The following is a 21,066-nucleotide window of genomic DNA, read 5'->3' as shown; positions in this document are numbered from 1 at the left end:
AATTATCACTAGTATTTTGGTACGAGTTCTCTGCCATATTTTCTTGATGTCGGTATCTACAATCAACTGCTTTATGCCCCACATTTTTCATAGTAGAAACAACTATAATTTGTTTTCTCTTGATTGTAGTTACCTTTTCCCGTATTATGATTGGTATGGCTGAAATTATTTTCGCCTCTTCTATGATTTGACGGATATAAATTATTATCTATCCATTGATTGAAATTACCATGTCATATTACTGGAAACTTTCCTCAACCTCTACCTCTGAAATTTCCTCTTCCACCATTATTAAAATAGTCACGACCTCTACCTCCTCTCATTTGACTTGATTCAACAACATTATTGAGATTCATTTGACTTTTTAAAACTTATTTTGTTTTCTCCAATATTTTGTTATCATGATTTTCAATACTTCCTTGGAACTCTGCTACTGAAAAAGTGTAAGTGTTGTAGGACTTAATTATTGTAGTCACCACATGATCAAATTTCATTTCCATGGTGCATAGAATTTTCTCTACCACTTTACTATCCAGAATATTTTCTCCATACACTCTCATCTTATTCATAAGATTTGAAATACGAGAAAAAAATATTATTCAACGATTTAGGAACTGGTCATCTCATACCTCTCATATTCTCGATGTAGAGATTGCAATTTTTATTTTTGGACTTTCTCCACTCCTTCGTGCGACAATGTCAATATGTCTCACACTTTGTTAACGGTTTTGACATTTACTGTTTTGTCAAAAATTAAATAATCTATTCGTTAATGTATTTGTGTAAGTGTCAACCGGTTCATTCTCTAAGCAATTTCATCGACTCCTTGTTGTAATCCAAGATCCACAAAGCTCCAAATATTGTGAGCTTTTAAATGTGTTGTCCTAAAAAAATTTCAATAACTAAAATCTAAATTTGTAACCAAATCAAATCATATTATAATGAATTTCCATATTCTTCTTACTATAAACTCAAATTTTTGAACTATAAATACCCTCTTATTCCTAACAAACTAAAAATATTTTTGACACTCACACTAGCAGAATATTGCCTGCTCTAATACTAATTTGACATCAGTAGAACATAAAACACAAATTTCACAAAACTGAAGCAGAGACAATAGAGAAGAGAATTTGCTTCTAATACTATATACTCATTCACAAAATTAATTATATGACAAACTACATGGATGGCCTCTTTTTACGGGTTTGGATTCTTAGTGTTTAAGTTAAAACTAATTCTTATCTATCAACCAAAGTAAAAAAAAAAAAAAATCGCCGGTACATCAATGTGAGGCGGTGCCTCATTATTTTCCTTTGGTCGAATAGCATTTTTGTTTGATGTTGAAGAATAACAAAAATCAAGCTTCTATAATCTTTTAGATACTACTTAGATTTAATTTTCCAACAATAAAAATGATTGATGTATACGTATCATTGTTGAAATATTAAATATATCCTTCGATTAACCTCACAAATGCTAAACGAATCAAATTGAACGGTTTCCAAGTGAGTCTTGAGATATACATGCCTGAAACATCCACTTCTCATGAATGAATTTTCTTCTTGTTTTTGCTTTGAAGTTTACGGTGAAAGGACAGGCATTAGATCCAGCCTTATCATTATAGAATATAAAAAATTGAACAATATATAGCAGGACATATACCCAAGTCCACCAAAGAAAAAAAACATGACATATTAAAATATCACTAAAGTGAATAAATACAAATAAAGTGGGAATAAAAATGAATAATATAAAATGAAGTGGTAATACAAGCTCAATCAACCACTTGAAAACAGAACAGAACAGAACAGAACAGAACAGAATTGAATATAGGAAATGGAAAAGCAAAACTTGAAATATCGAGGGTGGTGTCCCTCCAACACAAACAATTACGAAATCCACGAAGTAGGAGAGCCTGCACTTCGTAAGCGGCTAGATCGTCCTCGACGTGATAATAAGAAGGGTCATGTGGCATTCAAAACAGTGCTAGAGGAGGCCATAACACCACTAGAAGTGGCAGAGACTGAACGTGTAAATTCTTTTGAGAGCGTGGATCGACAAGCTGATGCGTTTATTAAGCTGGAGCACAGGAGGATTGAACTTGCCAGACTCAAGTCTTTGGGGTTTGCTTGATTTATATATCCTCTAAGACTACCTAAAGGGCCTTTATTATTTATGCAATAATTTTTACCAACCTTATGTATTTCACCTAAATAATACATCAACATCTCTTTCTCTTTTGTGTTTTCAATTATTTTATAACTTATTTTTAGTTTTTCATGGTATTTGATTCTTCCTTTTCTTTTTATTATTAGTATTGACAGTTTGAATCTGCTTACTGGCTACTATTTTTTTCCTATGTTTTGTATTGCAGTGTCCTGATTCATTATAGAATTCTGCATAGGCAGGGTGGTAGGTTAGATGGTGTTTTCTGTCAAAGAAAAATAAAGGTAAGTTTACAGTGTGTTTTTTATTGTGTATAACATGTTTACTGTCAATATCTATATCAAAAATATTTTTTAAAAATTAATGTATTTCAATTAATATAACAGAAAGATAAATTAATTCGAATAATAAAGCTATTTATATTAAAAAGTGAATTATTACAACTACAATGATTTTGGTGTCACTTAAGAGTGGAATTTTAATGAGTAAAATAATAGAAATTTTCATATGAAAATTTAAATTTATCTTAAAAATAAACTTGCATAATGTCATTTATCATTAAAACTTTTGCATTTCAATTTCAAAAGTAATTTCACCATAAAATTCGTAAACCAATACATGTTTAAGAGTCAATTGTAGTTGGTAAAAATAAATTTTTGACAAAAATATACATTTAATTATCTTAATTTTCTCTTATATCTTTTAAATTTTTATTTTTTTTAATTCGGTCATTTAAATTATATTTATTTATGCATCTTTAAAAATTATTGAACTACATATATAATCATTTAAATTAAAAAAAAAAATACTTCAATTACTGTAATTAAATATTAATCTAATTAAAAATAAATTAACTGTCTAACAACTTTATATTGATTATATATATATATATATATATATATATTATAACCCTATTTTTAAGAGTACAAGTATATTTAAGTTATTATAAATAAAATCAAAATAAATTAAATTTAAAAGATCTAAATAAAAATTAAATTAAACATAAAAGACTATTGAGTTATTTTTGCTTAAATTTCTTTATAGAAGAATGTTAAGTATTGTTAATAATTTACATATTCACCAAATTTATGAACCCTAATCTTTTTACTTATTAACACTTTCAACTTCCAATGAAAAAATTGACTGTAGTTTGTCCTATTACAAATATACTTCTGACGATTTTTTTAATTATAATAAAGAAAAATTAATGTTCTTTAATCGTACCAAATTTATTTTTATAGCGATAATTTTCCAATAATACATCAAAATCACCTTTTAAAATATCGATTTTCAGATAACTAAGAAAAAATTAAATCCTTAAGAAAATCTGTCTTTGCAAATTTGAGTTTTTTATAAAAAAAATCGCTTTATAAATAGTAATTTCTATCTAAATCAATAAAAGATAATTTAATATATAATTTTCAAAAATAAATATATCAGTAATTTAAAAAAAATGGATTATTAAAATTAAAAAACTATCTGAGATATTAGAATTCACACTTTATATACATGCAACTAAATTGAAATCACTTAGTGTGAAGTGAACATTCAATAGTAAACATAGAGAATTAGAGAGGTAATTGAACAGAAAAAAGAAGCATTAATTCTTTAACACTGCAACAAATTAATAACAATTAACTCTAATTTAACTCAAACTAATAACTAGAAGTTGAGAAGCATATAAGTAAGTAGTCTAGTCCATGGAACGACATAAAGGACAAGTACTGTGTTTGTTATCAAACCATTTATCTAAGCAAACTCTGTGGAAGAAATGCTTGCAAGCCAACTCACTCACCTCCTGATTTGCTTCAAAACCACACAAACACACACAACAACACTCTCTCCATCCACATCCACTTCCACTTCTTCCTATCTTGTTGCACAATGACTTGTACTGTCTTATTGACACCCTCCTTTCCCTCTCTTCTAATTGGGACTCTTGTTCTTCTTCTTCTTCCTCAATATTTGGTGAATAAGATGAATTAGTGATTGATGTTCTTGTGCAACCAACTACTTGAAGCATGGATTTGAATATGTTCTTTAATAAAGCCACATACAAAACCGTGTTCATCACAAGCACAGGTAACACACCTTCTGCTGCACAAGGATAATTTGAGAGGCCCATTACTCTCAAAATTGAAACTCAATTAATTGCCTTGCTTTTTTAATTGAGCAGAGGAGAAGAGGGAATTAAATATAAAGACCAAAAAAATACAAGGCAACGTTAATTAATTAATGACCAACATTAATAGAGTTTTTTATATGGTTACATATCCTAACGACAAAAAACACTAAATATTGTTGATCCATCGGAGGATATACACGTGGCAACACGTGTAAGGCTTTCTAAGTAGATGAATGAAGTGATAAAAAAAAGATGGAGGTTTCACTATCATCACAAAAATAGTATGTTTGAGAAAGCCACGTGTACGCGGTGGCCACAGAGGTCGTGACTGGTGGCAATCATCCTCGCCCTTCCGAGGCTTCTAGATTTCCGGTTGGGTCCGCGTAATGTGTCTTTGTGAAATCTTATACGTAATGCTTTAATCAATCTCATATAATTGTATCCATGTATGTATGGTGTATTTTGATTTTCTATATCTCTTATGATTTTTTGTTCGCAAAGTTTTAATAGTTTTGTTATTTGTGTCCGTGTACACTTGTATGACTTAAACATATCACACGTATTCGATATGTCACTCTACGCGACTTGACTTATATGTTGTTTGCTCTTAGACATGACTTGACTCAAACCATGATATGTGATTATTTTTAAGAACTTGGTAATTTGTTAATTAGGTTTTCTTTCTTTTCAAAAAATATTACTAGAAATTCAAATTTAAACTCAATAAATGATATTAATAATATATGTATATATAATTAAATTATGATTTAAATATTATTAAATAAGTTATTTAATATTATACCACTTTTTTGTATTTAATTAATTTTTAAGTTAATCTATTTCTAAATTATTTTTATTTTGTAAACATTATAATATACTAAAAAATTTATCTTTTATGATCAATTTAATTTTCATACATTGTTCACAAATTATAATCGATTATATATATGATTTTTAAATTAAAATAACAAAAAATAAATATTATTAACAATGTAACTATTGTGATTAATTAATAATATTAAAAAAATTATATTATATAATAATATATATAAATTAAATTTTTTTATGATTCTATTAGGACAAATTACTACTAGAGTAGATTTTCAAAAAAAAATCGTAAATTATAAACACAAAGATAATATTATCTCTTTACCTAATATAAGCACACTTTAAAAAAATGTATTTCTTAAATATAAAAAACTATTTTAAGAAATTAATACTTAAAATAAATATATTAATTACTTTAGTAATTTTTTTTAATAAAAGTAGTAGATGTTTATAATAAGAAACTAAAGAAGGCAGTATAAGTTTATGGTGAGTTTGTAGCTCGCGGTGCATTCCATTGTTTTCTTGCGATGAGTGTGGTTCTTAGTCATATTCGACCGACGGTTTCTATTTTTGGTGGACCATTCTTAAGCGGTTGATTCTTTTGATTTGGGTTTTGATTTTTGCAAAAAAATATTCTTATTTTTAGTGTTTGTTGTAATTGTTTAATATGATGAAGATTATTTCTTTCCAAACTATTAGTGTTTAACTCAACGGATAAAACTTATTAGAGCTATGTAATAAAAAAAATCGAAGAAAAGAGGACGTGGACTTGAGTTAACAGAACATCTTATAAGTCCAATAATAAAAATGGATGTGAAATATGAAAAAGATCGGGAAATATGACATGTTAATAATTTGATCATCCTTACTTGGTTCAATAATTTTGTTAATGATAGGTATGCAACTTGAAAAATGACATAGTGCTACACCACAAGAATATCATCTTGTTGAGCTATTCTAAAAATTTCTAGCCACTCAACCACATATTATATACGTCAACTCTATTAAACGTGTTTCGTTAATTTATAAGATATATTTTTTTCAATGTGTATTTTTGATTCAGGAGTATCATACCATATGTCATACAATTATAAGTCATTTGTGTCCTTAAGTTTAACCTCATCTAATGATTGTTGATGATACTATTATGTCATTAGAGGACATTGAATTTGTATTTGCAACTAATTTGTCATCTTTTGTAATGTTTATTATATTCTATTATGTCTTTAAATCTAATTTATGGTAGTCAAATGTGTGATTTCAATTCCTTAGTTTTTCTGCCACTTTTTGTCATGTGCATTATCTATACTCTAAAAAACTGATTAGAATAGATCATACAAAGAACTTTATGTTTTGGATGGATTAAGAGTTCTAGATAATACAACCTCAACTATTGATTTATCAACTTCTCATTTGAATTTCAGATTAATAACTAGTGATATTTTAGATTATTGTGATTACAAATTTGCTAAATTACTGATTTTATCTATTAATAAAAGTGTTTCCATTTTTAGTGCACTTTTTGATTAAATTCATCATTACGATGTGTTGGATTCATCAAATCTAATAATGAATCTAAATATTATGTCTAACTTATTCATGATTATACTCATTGTTGTTACATTTATCTTATGAAAATTTATTTTAAATTTTCTTATAGGCGTCATATTTTACAATAGTATTATCCATCAATAAAGAAGATGAATATATTTTTAATAAATTTACCATCAAGTACCATCGATCAAACATCTTGTATCGAAATACTCTTCAACAAAATAGCATCGTCTAAAGAAAACAGCATCATATGTTGGAAACTGATTTGTGTCACACTCCAATTTGAATAACTCTCCCAAGTTCAATGTTAAAGTTCTCAACTTGTTTTCGTTTGGTGTTTGAGTATATCTCCAATTTAATACTTCAAGTATAAAGTATCATTATATATTTTACTTAATTTTCTAAAAATATACAAAAATATTAATTAATTTATAAAATATATAAAATCCACCTTCTTAATCCTTAAGTATTTAAATATTTATCCGTTTAGTCTCCAACAACTTAACAACAAGACTTAAGAGACTGATTTTCATATATACTTCAAAAAATACTTATCATTGTCATTTTTCAAGAAGTTTTGAAGATACTTATTATTTTCATAATCTTTATAGACTAAGTAGAAAGAATATAAATAAAGAATCACGGTGACACCTCTCAAGATTACAGACCAATAAGTAACCCCCACTGTAATTTATCTGACCAATAAGTAACCCCCACTGTAATTTATCTGAGACAACGCAGTATTAATTTTCTTCACTTTTTCTCACCTTCAGCTTTCAAGTTCTACACTGAATTGATGTTTAGTCCCTAGCTAGGACTCACATTTCATGTAATAATAATAATAAATGTTACATAGGAATAAATTTTAAAAAAAGGGGGGAGGGGAGTCTACACATAATGGTGGCCATAGCTGTGTACAAATCAAACTTCGATCATTGTCTTCCCTAATGAGCAGTGGAATTAGACATATCAATACTCGCCGACTTGAAATACTCATTTTCCGCATTCGCTAACCTACTCTGGAACATAGTCCACTCCTTCCTACATCTCTCCCTTACCTGCCATCAACACCATGGAAACATAAGACGATTTTCATAATCCAAGTTCGTGAGATAAAGACTACTTCTCAGCTTGTTGATTAGTTTAACATGCTTCTATATCAGATTATCATGAGGGAAGTAATCAAACAAATAGTGTATAATAAAACTGAACAAGATGAAACATGCAAAACATACCCCTTGCCATGGTGCTTTCCCAGTTTCTGTTACACCCTGCAAAGAACAGCAAAAATGATTAGCGTCTTACAGCATCGTTCGTGAATTAAATTATTATGTTTGACATATATATAATAATGGGGGAAAATGACCTGATTCCCTAGTGTGGGGACACCTTGGTGGACAATCCATTGAGCATCAACTACTCCAATCTTCTCATGCGCAGGCTATATCGGAAAAAAGAGGTTAGTTTAAAGCTCAACAATTACATGTCTAAATTACAATTTTTTAGTTTTTAGCTTTTTTGTGGGTGTCGCTGCTAAAGTCACGCCATAAAATTAAGAGTCGCGAAATTATACTATTGTACACAACGTGAGAACAAACTAACCTCAACACATCTTCTAACAGCAAAATCAAGACCCCACCCATGGACCAAGTCATTCTGCAATGCCAAGAGTGATACAATTATAGTTTATTTATTGCTTAAAGAATCATTAAACAGCTAAGTAGCAGAAAACTTTTAAAACGGTTTGGATTAACCATTCAACCTGAATCATATGCCACACACAGCGCCAAGCTTCTCGTGAGAAGACTGGAGCCATAATCTCAACAAACCTGCATTCATGTGACAGAAAATGCATAATTACATACAGCCTGGTAGACCAAATAATTCAAGATTAATACATTACAACAGCAGTTACTTACGCGGCACAAGGAGGTAAATGAGGGTCAGAACACCATCCTGGTTTCTCCTCCGTCACTCTAATGCAAATCCAAGAAAATAAATAGTTAAAGCACATTCTCTCAAAATAACACGAAGTCACGAACCAAGAGAAGCGGAAACTGGGCTATAACTGTTCTTACTTGTGAACTTCTTTATCTCCTCTTCTTTTTGTCATTTGCCATGTCAAACCTTTATTAGGTTCTAAACCCGGCTGTGAAATCTCCAGGCCATGCTTCTTCACCAGTTTTAAGTACCTGCACTTGAAATAAGAGGATCATATGAAACTTTAACCCAAAAAAACTTTCAAAAATATCATTCTCATATCAAATACTCACTCTTCTGCATTAAAATGCTCAACACCTAGATCTTCATCCCATATAAATATATAGTCATATGGTGCCACGATGTCTGGATGCAGAAACCTCTTAGCATACCACCTAGAAGGATAAAAATTCAAATAGTCAATATGATAACAATTTTGGAATAGCAACTCACTTTTAATTAGGTAAACCCTAAACATATTGTGGCATCTTACCATTTGGTCTGTTTGCGAGCACTCACATGAATAGCCTGCTTTGACCATTCAAACTCATCCCATTCCGTAGTTCGGCCATCATAATGAAATAGAAGGATTGTGAAATTTTCTGAAAACTGTTCAAGCAAATATTTAGTCCAAAGACACATCAATGAACACACTAAAACAGAGAGCAAGATACTGAGAACACCTTTTTCACGGCTGCATCAATATTTTTTTTCTGATCATAGCCAACAGTGAAGGTCACAAGATACTTTGGCTTGGAGGTTAAATCCTGCAATTGTTAACTTCATTAAACCCTCTGTCCACTGCAGGTTTATATGTTTTCCTTAAAAGAATAGAAGAAAAATATAAGGTAGTTTTCTTAAGACATTTGGAGTTTATAGCCATATTAGGCCAATAGAATGTCTTAGGATACACACCTCACTGGGCTTGCCCCACAATCTACGCAAGTAAAAGTCCGACTCAGCTTCAACAATGCCGGGAGGTAAACTTTCTGCTCCTCTAGGATTTGATGGAACCCAAATCTGTAGAGAAACGATAAAAAAAAGGAGCAAGCAATTGATCAATATACAGACTATAAGTATCCATTTTCCTAATATTCTACAAAACAATATCATTCTTGGAAGCCCTTAACAATAGTGTATGAATGATTCATTAACTAGCATATAAAAATGTCACTATAATGGAAACATGTATCTCAACGATATAAGGTCTAGAGTCATCAACAACCATGATCCCTAAAAACCTAGAAACTTAGAATGTCCTTAATAATGATGACAGGACACAAGTTGTACCTTCGATGTATCATTTGATAAGTGATTTGGCGAATATCTTCTGTTACTATGGTTCATAAAAGACCAAGCATGACGACCTGTATATCTGTCTTCAATGTAAGAGAGATCAATTGAGGGAAGCAAGCCAGAAGGGAGGTTGAACTGCAAATTGTTATGCAGTATACATTATTAGTATTGGATTTATTTAATCTATTAACAAAATAATCTACTACAGCACAAGGTACACTATAAGATGAAGAAGATACTAAGTCTGCACCTTTGTTAATGATAATGTTGGAAATGACACTCCTAGAAAGAAGCCAAAAACTATTCCAGTAAAAGTTGTCACAATAAGCCTCATAATTTCACTTGGTTTTCTACCAGTAGAACTGCAGCCAATCAAACAGAAATGTCACCTAATGGAGTTATTGACATAAACTAGCATACACATCTTTTGTCAGAACAAACAGAATCACTGAGTTAACTATCACCAATGATCAGACCTTCGAATAACGGTCCCCATCTATTGCAGAACCTCCTTAGCTGTATGCTCATAAAACTAAATGCAGAAGTCCCACTTCACCGTTCATCAACTAGAAGGTATCCTCCGAATAAGAAACAAATATGCTTGTCAAAAGAATAAAAAACCCTGCTAAAGAAACAAATAATAAAGAAAAGGATACATTAATAAATGTTACCAGATAATGTTTCAAACTTCTAAGAACATAAGGTATAATTATTTGGCATATGGCATCCCCTAATATCACCTTAGATCCTCAATATGCCAGTGAGATTCACAGTCAGATTAATTTACTTCTATTTATTTATGAAGGTAATCAACAAACCATGTGGCAAATCAACTTATCATAGTGACATTCTGTTGAGCTTTTCCAACATAACAAATGACAATTAAGAAAGCGATTTACATCTCTAGAAATGCGTGCATTTTTTCCTCAACAACCTCCAAAAATAGCTCGAAAGGTTAAGCAAGTCATGTGATCTCTTTCACAAAAAGAAGGATAATGACCCCAAATCAGTAGCCACCCAATTATAAAAACATGTGGCAGTTTCTATAAAAGAAAATGGGAACTTTCGCCGAAAGATTCAAATAAAGATAAAGAAAGAAAGAAAGAAAACTTCAAGAACTTGTCATATTTAGAATAGCTTGTTTTACTTTTACATTAAGAAAAAGCTTTTGAAGCAAACTAATGATAATTTGTGTAGCACGGCCACCTCTGCTCGGACACATTCAATTAATTCATATTCTCAAATTATTATCGTGTTAGTGTCTAGTGTCTGTGTGGTATTTGTGGTTCATAAATGATAAACTTTTTTGAAAGAAATATAACCCAATCGAAACAAGCACAATTTCCCAGAATAGTAAAGACCAAATAATCATACCAACTACCATAAAATTAACAAAATAGCAGCACAGCCCCTTTATTAGCTATTAATAATAACTCAAAGGATCATAAATTTTCCAAAATTTCCTTTAGAAAAGAAGGGGAGAAGGAAATGAAGTAACAAGAGGTTCAGTTACAGTAAATAATTGATATGTTATAGTTAAATTCAATCCTAGTATTTGAAGTTTCCAATTTGGGGTTTTAGATTCTGAAAACAGCGGAAACAATCAATTGTAGAAACTACTAAACGTACCTGAAATAGCAGAAGCAAGATGAAGATCTGAGCAAAAAATGAAACTTTTTGAGTGAAGAGGTGAGAAAAATAAAACCCCAGCTAGTGGAGTTTGATGATGGAGTTGTCGGAAGAAACGTCGAAGACACCGAACAGACGATGAATTTTCCGGCGAAAGACACAGATAAATGAGGAATGAATCTTCCGTTTTTCTGGTTCGGTTTTATGAGCACTAGCAAACAAGATCTTTGTGAGTTTTGAATATATCAGGGTCACGGTTTTGTTTAGTTTGTTTTGTACTCTTTTCTGTTTTTGGGTTTGGGGTTTGGAGTTCCTTCTTCTTCCGCAAGAATTTGGTTAAAGATTAAAATTTAAAATGATAAGAAAATGTTTAATTGTTTTAGTTTTAATCCATCTATTATTATTAATTTACGAAAATAATTTTTCTATTTTATAAATTTATAAAAAAATTTATATATTTTTAATGATGTAATATACAATTCTATTATACATAACTATTTAAATGTTTATGTGTCATAATTAAATTAAAAAATATAAAAAATTTATGGAGTTAAAAGCTAAATTTTCATTACGTTTTATTCAAATTTTACGAGTATTCATCGTTTTATATTATCGTATCATATGTTATGTTATTTAAAATATTTTACATTATTAATTTTTAATTTAAAAAATAAAAATAAATTAAAATTATTAATTTTTAAAATTAAAAAAAAAATTCATAAATAAATAAAAAATAAAATGATAAAATTATAATTAAACTTAAAAAAGAATACACCAATTTTCCTCGACCTCTGTATGTTCTCTAAGTAAATATAATAAGTAACATTCCGTTTGAATGTATTGACAAATGCTAAAGATAGATTGTACCCAAAAGAAATTCGGCAAAACAACGTTAAAGATATATATTAGGGCGGTTTGTTACCGTTTTTTTTTTAAATAAACTTTATATATTATTTATTAAAAATAAAATTTCACATGAAAATTGGTTTAAATAGACTATTTTAAAATATTATTTTAAATATTTAATTTATTTATTATAAAATTTTAAAAACTAATTAAAATAAAAATGTGTTTTAAAAAAATCTCCGTAAAAATATTCTTTAATCAATACATTTAAAAAATAATAATTTTTATCATGTAAAAATCACTAATAATAAATATCTAACGTATTGAATGTCAAAATTATTTTTATAATTGATAACAAATCAATTTAAAATAATTGATATTATTTTTAAATAAATTTTTTATAAAAACACTTTTGAAAATATAAAATCAAAAAATTATTTTTAAAAAATAAATGTACAAATACCAAAAAAATTAAGATTAAAATTATAATTTCTTTGATAAAGGTCTTTATGTTGTCCTATTGCTAATCTAAATTTAAATCAAATAATGTTTGTATTAAATTGGGACAGAGTATTATGCATAAAAGTGTTGCTAACGGCAACTATAAAGATTATTAATTAAATTTAATCTTAATTTTAGTTTTTTATTTTAAAATATTACAGTTTTAATATTTTATTTTGATTTTTATACTAAAAAATATGCGATATATTTTAAATAATGTAATATATAATATAGTAATATAAAATAATTAATATTTATGTAATTGTAATAAAACACCTAAGTATTTAACTTTTAACTTTGAAAAATTTTTATTTTGTAATTTTATTAATTACATATGAAAAATTAATACATTTTCTTGGTTTTATATATGAAATTGTACTAAGTTATCATTTTTTTAATTTAAAAATTTAAATGAAGAATCAAAATTATCAACTTTCAAAATAGAATAATTAATTTTATAAATTGGTAAAAATAGAAATAACAAAACTGCAATTATACTTATTAATTTAAAAAAAAATATATCTAAATTTTTACTTCATCTTTATCTTCATCATCATCTTCACAGTCTTCATCATAAATCTATAAATTTAAGCAAAAATTATGAACAAAAACCAAAAACTTCAAACTCAACAAAGTTCAACCAAAAAAGTAAAATAAAAACCTCAAAACTTGAAGAAGAACAAAAGAGGAAATAAATGTTAAGTTTTAGATTCAATTATCTGTCTCTATCAATCAAAATTAAATTTTTTTTCTCCTTTTAAATTTAAAGATTCAAAAATTAACAGTAAAAAATGAAGAAAAAAGAAACAACAAAATATTATAATTTTTTGTAATAATAAAGTTGTATCGATAATGTTCTTAAATTATAGTTCAACCGACAAATATTAATATTATTAAGTTAGACGCTGTGTCTCAAATTCGAATTTAAAACTTTACATTTGTGTAAGTTAATTATGAGAAAATTTAACTCTTTGAAATAAATAAAAATAAAAGTTGAATAATGATAATCACAATGTATTGAACCAACAATTTGCTCGTATAATCGATGGTTTTAAAATGTTGCAATAATATATTCCCACTTCATTTTGATGTGAAATAGGAATTGGTTTGCGAAAACATCTTTGATAATTCTTACATATTTGGGTTTCAAAATTTTTGGTAATTTTTGTGTTTGAAATTTTAAGTTTTTCTGTAACTTTTTTAAAAATTTTTGGGTTTAGGGTGAAATGTTGGAAAATGACGATAAATGTTTTTTATTATTTTTATTTTTTAACAAAAAATTAATTTAAAAACATATTATTATTCGTTAAAAAAGCTATTTTAAATGGCCACGTCATACTTATAAAGGTAACATGTGCATTTTTCCAAAGGAATGTGTTAAAAAAAGTAATGGGTATATGCTGTATGACTTAAAGACCTCCAAGTGTTACAAAAACACTTAAATCGAATCACTACCTTAAAATTTAAGCATCACAAGATGCATTTGCTTAATTATTAGTTTCAATAATTTTTACTCACTGGTTAATTATGACTATTTGAAAAAGAAAAAAAAAATAGTTGAATTTCATATAAACATTTTTATGTAATGTGAAAAGCAAAAAAATAGTTATTATGACACTATAAAATTAATATTTCATCATTCTGAACTCTTTGTTTAATTAATAAATATGTTAGGTTAGACGTTTTATTTTAGATTTAAACTTAAAACTGCATAATTATGTGAGTTAGTTAAAATAAAATTTATTATTTTTTAAAATTAAAAAAAAATAAATATCAACACTTCATATACATTATTTAACTATGCTACCCTATTTTATTGGTTTGACACCCCTTTATAGTCGGTCTTTATTCCTTTTAATTTTGAAGTTTAAAATACACTTCAAAATCACCATCAAGAAGCAAAAATAAATAAAGACTATAAAGAACATATCACACTAACTACATTATTTTAGTGGTAAAGGTTCTTATATAAATACCAAAAACATATTTTATCAAAGAAATGTATATCGTCAATCATTTTTTTATGTGTGAATAACCTTAAAAGAAACATTTAATATAAAATAGATCAGATGTAATAAGAGATTAATTAAATGTAAACACATTTGAAAGAAATTTGAATTAACCTTATAGGAAAAGACAAATATATCTTACAATAGTTCCAACCTGCGGTTGTTAATTTTGAGCGTACACGAACAAGTGAGTCCATAGAATTTAAAGCTTTTGGACCAATGCCAACAACAGACATAGCGGGTACCAAATTATATTTATGAGACATATAATTATATAGGCCATTCTCTTATATAAGAATGGAATGTAGTTGATGACGATGCATGTGTAGTTTTGGCCCTCTTTAGAAGTTTTTTTTTTTTTTTCTTTTTCTTTAGAGGTTTTTTTTTATTTGCAAAAGTTTTCCTTTAGAGGTTAATATATAGTTTAGTCCAATGCCATTTTGGCCAATCATTCTATATTTTACTCCGATTCTGCATTGGTCAATTGTTAGGAAATATAACTGATATTCAAGAGTGTTAAACAATTGTTTTAGAGTAGTCAGAAATATAATTTTCATCCTTATATTTTTAGGAAATTTATTTATGTGAATGATTTTTAATGACTTGACAACTTTGCTGTAAAAATAAAATAAACAGGCTACCTCATCACAAAGTCTTTCATAGGGTTGTCCTGCTCAAAGCATTCGCATACCAATTTGTAAACTGTTAGAATACTGTTAACGTGTAGGACTCCATGGCCCAATGGATAAGGCGCTGGTCTACGGAACCAGAGATTCTGGGTTCGATCCCCAGTGGAGTCGTTTTTTATTTTATATTAATTGTCTTATAAAGTGGCAAAGGGAAAACAATTATTGTGTCAACATTCAACATTTGACCAGAATAGAATATCTTATCATCCATATGTGTGGCAGTTATCAATATGGACTTCAAATATGCATCAATCTATAATTTTCAATTTTTGCCTACCTTATATAACTTGTCAAGCTCGACATGATTTAAATATACAACTTATAATATAAGTTTTTTATGTTCAATAACTTTGCTCTGTTGTGTTTTAAGTTTTTTTTTTCTTTTCATAATTTACTTCTATGAGTTACTTGTAAATTAGTTTTTTTTTTCAAAAAAAAAAAAACCTAGATTATTTGTCTTGAGATCAATCTCGTCTAATCTTTGAATTATCTCATTTTTTTTGAATTTGTATATTGAATCTAACTTGCCTTGTATACATCCTTAAACGTGAAAAACAAATACTCTAATAGCAATTTTTTGTGCATAGGACAAACTCATGGTGGATTTGCAAAATCACTGAGCGTTTGAATCTGAATTGTAAGAGATCTTTTTAGCATGATCCGCATAGGCCTGAGCCCGTGGTGGACTAACCCGATTGGACTTGGAGTAGGCCATATAAGTCTGCATTAACAAAAAAAATCATTTAAATTCTAACACTATTAATTATTAAATAAAAAATAATAATAAATAAAATTATATGCATTTTGTTATTTTTTGCTATTAACAATGAAATGTTAGTAAATGATATTAACGAAAAATAGTGATAACAACATAATTCGCACCTACGTGTACCTATCTGAACCTATCTTGATTTGAGCAGGAAAAATCTGCTTTGATTGGATGCGGGTCGGGGGCAGGTTTGAGGTGGTGATATCCACCTAGCACCTACACCGAACTCGTCCCGCAAATAATATTATTGTAATTTTTAAATTTTATATACATATTGAATATACTTAATATTTTTTTAAATATTAAAAATTATAATCTTATCTCTATAAAAAATACTTTTTAATTTTATTATTGTTTAATAATACTTATTTTATTATATTAATTATAATAGATACAATTTTTAAATTTATAATTTTATACATATGAATGGATGCAAGTGTAAGCGGGAAAATCCGAACCCCGTTGTAAGCGAAGATAGTGTCTAAATTTAACAACCGCTATGAAATAGGAGCGAGTATATATTGTCTTCGATTAATCGGATGCCGAGTACAGAAGACAAAATCCACCGTCAACCCCACCCCGTTGTCATGTCTAACAAAAAAAAAAACAACTAACAACTATGCAGACATTTGCTTGCTAATTTTATTTAATGATTTATATTTTTCTAATAACAATTTAGTATTGATTGCAATATTTTGTATATACATGCACACTCAAATATTTTTTGAAAAATAACTGAATCTTACCATTAACAAATAGCCTTTTTTTTTATTATTTATTGACTTTTAATTTTTATTTTCACTTCTACATATCAACTAAATTTTAGTAAAAAAACTCAATTATTTTGATCACAATTTTAAACTCAATTCCGAAAATTGAAGCATGTATTTAAGTACAATTTATTCTTGTTTTTATATAAATTAAGTTAATTAAAAATTCAAATGATATATTTTAATTTTTTAATTTGTATAAGAATAATTTTAGTTAAAAATAAAATATGTGGGTCTGTCTAGAAACCCGCAGTTCGCATATGATTGAATTTGGACACCAATTTTGTAGGATGGATATGTTCTTTAAACCTTACAATTTTTGGCATTTTATGTAAACATTGAAGATGAAGGAGAGAACATCATTTTATAACTCGTATTTTTTGTAGTCCATTTAGTTGCAATATAAGGCTTAAATCTCTAGGATCATAGAATAAACTACTAATTTTCACATAAAACTTTTTCAAACATAATTATATGACATAAATAGAAAAGAGTAATAAACACCTCATTTTATAGTTTAAATAGTTAAGGTCTGCCCCACATACGCCAAAAGCATAAGAAATCGAAATTGAATTCATCTTTGTTCTTGACCACCACCGATCAATCTGTCATTGTCATACACATTAACGCAAGGCACAGTTTAATGTTTTTTATTAAACAATTTAATGTTTTTCCATCTCCCTATTATAGTATATTGACAAATCATATTTATCTTCTACAATCTCAATAACCATAATATAGACTAAATATTACATATGGTCCCTTAACTTAATTTCAGTTAATGTTTTAGTCTTTTATCTTTTTTTTTCTTTCGATTTAGTCATTTATTCCTAACAATATCAAATAAAGTATGAAAATATAAGTTTATTTGAAGATTTGTATTACGAATTTGATGAAATTTGTATTATATTGAAGAATATAATTAATTTTATGAGTTTTGTTTGAAATTTTTTTGAATTTTTGTATAAAAAAGGATAACATTGTTGAAATTTTAAAATATAAAATATCAAATTGTCACTTAAAATTAAAATAAAGGACCAAGTCGGGAAAAAAAATATAAAGAATTAAAACATTACGTGAAATTAAGTTAAAGGACCACGTATGTAATTTAGTCCATAAAATATATACCAATTTTGTTTGAGATCAAGTCACCACTATATATATATAATTTTTTTTTCTTCTTAATTTTGATTACTATACCCTAAAAAGATAGTAATATTAAGTTTCAATAGAGATTAGTTAAGACAAAACGTCTTAATCAATTTATGTCATTAAAACTAAAATGAAACTGCTATGTTTAAATCAACTTAATAATTTTATTGTAATATTTTAAAATACGGTCTGCAATGTACCGTAATTTAAAATGATACTAACTTCAATAAAATGACATTATATTATGAAGCTAGCACGGACATTTTCAGAAAACTCACTTAAATTCAATAAAAACCTGCAATAAAATTACATGCGCGTAAACTAGATTACAAAGACGACAATAATAAAGGTCACGAGGAGAAAATATACGGTTACATTGGTTTGACATTTGAGAGCGGTGAAAAGCATTAGCAACGTGAGAGAAGAATTAAATCCTTAGTAGCTTGTTGCATGGCAAAGAAAACATTATGCCACGTGTTAACCCTAGATCGTGCATTGAGAACATTGAACCCCACATTCATACCCAACAAATCCACCGTTAGAACCTCCTCAGGCTCCGCACCGTCCAACATCCAAACAAGACACCAACAGAAACCCTTCGATATCTCCGAATCGCTGTCTGCTTTGAATCTCATCTTCCTACCTTGGTCCATGTGGGCAACCACCCACACCTCCGTTGCACAACCCGCAACCCGGTTCTCTCGAACCCGCTCGGACCGGTCTAGAGGAGGCAATAGAGATGCGTAATGTAATAGCCTTTTTACTCGATCGATGGGTTCCGATAGTGACCCGAATTCGGAGGCCAGGCCGTTGAGTTTGTCGGTAACGCCGTAAGGAGAAGTCGTTAATTTGTTATTCAAGGGAGCCTTAACGGATAGATTCAGTTGCGTTTGTTTGGGAGTAACGGCGCCGTTAAATTTGGAGGAGAAATGTATAGGAACAGAAGGCGGGGTCAATAAGGTGGCACTCGCCGTTGCCGTTGCCGTTGGAATTGGGTATACCATTTTATTTAGAAAAATATTAATAATACATAATTTATTTTATTTTTTTGGGAAGAGAGGAAAAGAAGTGGTGGGTAGGAGTGTGATACGGTTGGGATTTATATTTATACTTATATTTATATTACATATAATTATGGAGAATCGATTTGCTAATGGTGCCACTCAACAACCCCTACTTTATACTTCATCATTACCACCAAGCCGCCACTCACCCACTCAAATTACAGTTTACAATAAAATAAATATTTATTTATTTAAACTAATTCATGTGATATTCATTTGTTGGGCTCTTCGCCTAAACTGGAAGTCATTATAAATACTATGATAAAACTTCGTAATTCACTATATTTTCGTCCGTTACATTTATCTATATATTTTTTAAAATATTTATCACTTATTTTATCAAAAATATTTTCATGTGGCTTTGATGACAGTATATCTGATAAATGATAATTAAATATTATAATTTTCATTTTTAAATAATAATAATAATGTATTAATATGCCAATCTTCTATACAAGAAAAAAAATAATTTGATTTAGTATGTGATAATGAAATACAAATCCATATAATTGTTTATACAATCAATTTTGAATAAATTAATAATATTAAATTATTAATTTTTATTCTGAGTCATAAAGGCGTTTGTTTTAAATTAATTGAAAAAATTGTATTATTATTTTAGGTAATCAAAATAATATAAACATAATTCATGTTTCAATAACAGTTTGATTGTATTATTATTCTTACCAATTAAAAATTTATTTCAAATGAAAAAGTTTACTATATCCTTTTACAGCTGTTTACAGATATTTTAAAAAGTAACATAAAATCTCGTCAATATATAAAAAGTACAAGAGTTAACGACCAATTATGTTTATTATACAAATTCAATGATAATATGAATGACATCACTCATTTAAATTACATAAAACTGCTAAAAGTATATTTCTTCGACTGATAACAATAAATAATTGTACGTGGTTCTAATTTTTAATTATAACTTCAATATTATTAAATGAAATTATTTTGAGTTTAATTGCAATTTTGAAAGAAAATTATGTTTTGAAATAAAATAAAATATTTCCGGTTTTAAATAAAATTTTATTTTTATTGTGAATGGGAATTACTTTAAAATTTAATTTCAATGAGGAAAATCAAGAATAGTATCTTAAGTAAATGCATTTAGGTTAATTTTCCCAAAACATAATTTACATTTTTACAAAATTAATTAATCAATCACAATCATAATACTTCAGTTTCTTAATTGAGATTTGATTTTTAGTTTATTTGTGTGTACTTTGTTCATTTTTGGAAACCATAACCTTAGATTAGAAATTTCATTACATGTTGATTTTTAAGAGCAATTTCCAATTTTTTTAATCAATTTCAAAATAATTTATTACTACATAACTTAAGTATCATTTCGTATTTTTAATCATTGAGAAAAATAAATATATACGCAAAAATTGTAAATATTATACTAAATCAGCACTAATTTAATTTTATTGATCATCCATGTTAAACTTCAAATATGATAACTAAATTTTGTGGTTTTCAATTGAAATAAAATATGATTTTTAAAACTCCTACTTTGTAAATTACCATGGTACGTAATTTATATAAAATAACAATTAATTGAATAAACAATTAATTATAACTTATTTCAATATTTTAAAAATATTTTTGAACAAGATCTATTGTGGACATATTTTTACAAATTGAATTAATCGCTAGATACACTCTAT

General features: G+C 27.8%; 3 protein-coding genes and 1 non-coding gene across 5 annotated transcripts; 1 reads left to right on the top strand and 3 right to left on the bottom strand.

The window, feature by feature from the left end:
- Positions 1 to 3,749: 3,749 nt before the first annotated feature.
- Positions 3,750 to 4,696, bottom strand: LOC101511679 (probable E3 ubiquitin-protein ligase XERICO). The gene has a single exon (XM_004502336.4). It carries the CDS (start codon positions 4,292 to 4,294, stop codon positions 3,863 to 3,865), a length of 432 nt encoding a protein of 143 aa, XP_004502393.1. The 5' UTR covers positions 4,295 to 4,696; the 3' UTR covers positions 3,750 to 3,862.
- Positions 4,697 to 7,336: 2,640 nt separating this feature from the next.
- Positions 7,337 to 11,851, bottom strand: LOC101511137 (uncharacterized). 2 transcript variants are annotated; one of them, XM_004502334.4, is made up of 15 exons: positions 11,582 to 11,851; positions 10,429 to 10,574; positions 10,203 to 10,314; positions 9,947 to 10,087; positions 9,572 to 9,676; positions 9,340 to 9,423; positions 9,150 to 9,265; positions 8,950 to 9,051; positions 8,755 to 8,868; positions 8,596 to 8,652; positions 8,439 to 8,505; positions 8,279 to 8,332; positions 8,043 to 8,117; positions 7,912 to 7,947; positions 7,337 to 7,734 (listed from the first exon to the last, which is right to left on the bottom strand). In XM_004502334.4, the coding sequence occupies exons 2-15, from the start codon at positions 10,446 to 10,448 to the stop codon at positions 7,621 to 7,623; spliced, it is 1,197 nt and encodes a 398-aa protein (XP_004502391.1). In that variant the 5' UTR covers positions 10,449 to 10,574; positions 11,582 to 11,851; the 3' UTR covers positions 7,337 to 7,620. The 2 variants fall into 2 exon arrangements, with proteins under 2 accessions (XP_004502391.1, XP_004502392.1); XM_004502335.4 differs by having other exon boundaries at positions 10,429 to 10,577; positions 11,582 to 11,794.
- Positions 11,852 to 15,664: 3,813 nt separating this feature from the next.
- Positions 15,665 to 15,737, top strand: TRNAR-ACG (transfer RNA arginine (anticodon ACG)). Its single transcript has one exon. It is a non-coding gene; the product is annotated as a tRNA-Arg (tRNA).
- Positions 15,738 to 18,579: 2,842 nt separating this feature from the next.
- Positions 18,580 to 19,465, bottom strand: LOC101510817 (sufE-like protein 2, chloroplastic). Its single transcript, XM_004502333.4, has one exon. It carries the CDS (start codon positions 19,319 to 19,321, stop codon positions 18,725 to 18,727), a length of 597 nt encoding a protein of 198 aa, XP_004502390.1. The 5' UTR covers positions 19,322 to 19,465; the 3' UTR covers positions 18,580 to 18,724.
- Positions 19,466 to 21,066: the final 1,601 nt, after the last annotated feature.

This window comes from Cicer arietinum, chromosome 5 (assembly GCF_000331145.2).
Source record: "Cicer arietinum cultivar CDC Frontier isolate Library 1 chromosome 5, Cicar.CDCFrontier_v2.0, whole genome shotgun sequence".
In the NCBI taxonomy this organism is placed as follows: Eukaryota; Viridiplantae; Streptophyta; class Magnoliopsida; order Fabales; family Fabaceae; genus Cicer; species Cicer arietinum.
Note: the sequence above shows the minus strand (reverse complement) of the source record. Positions and strands in the feature narration are given on the sequence as shown.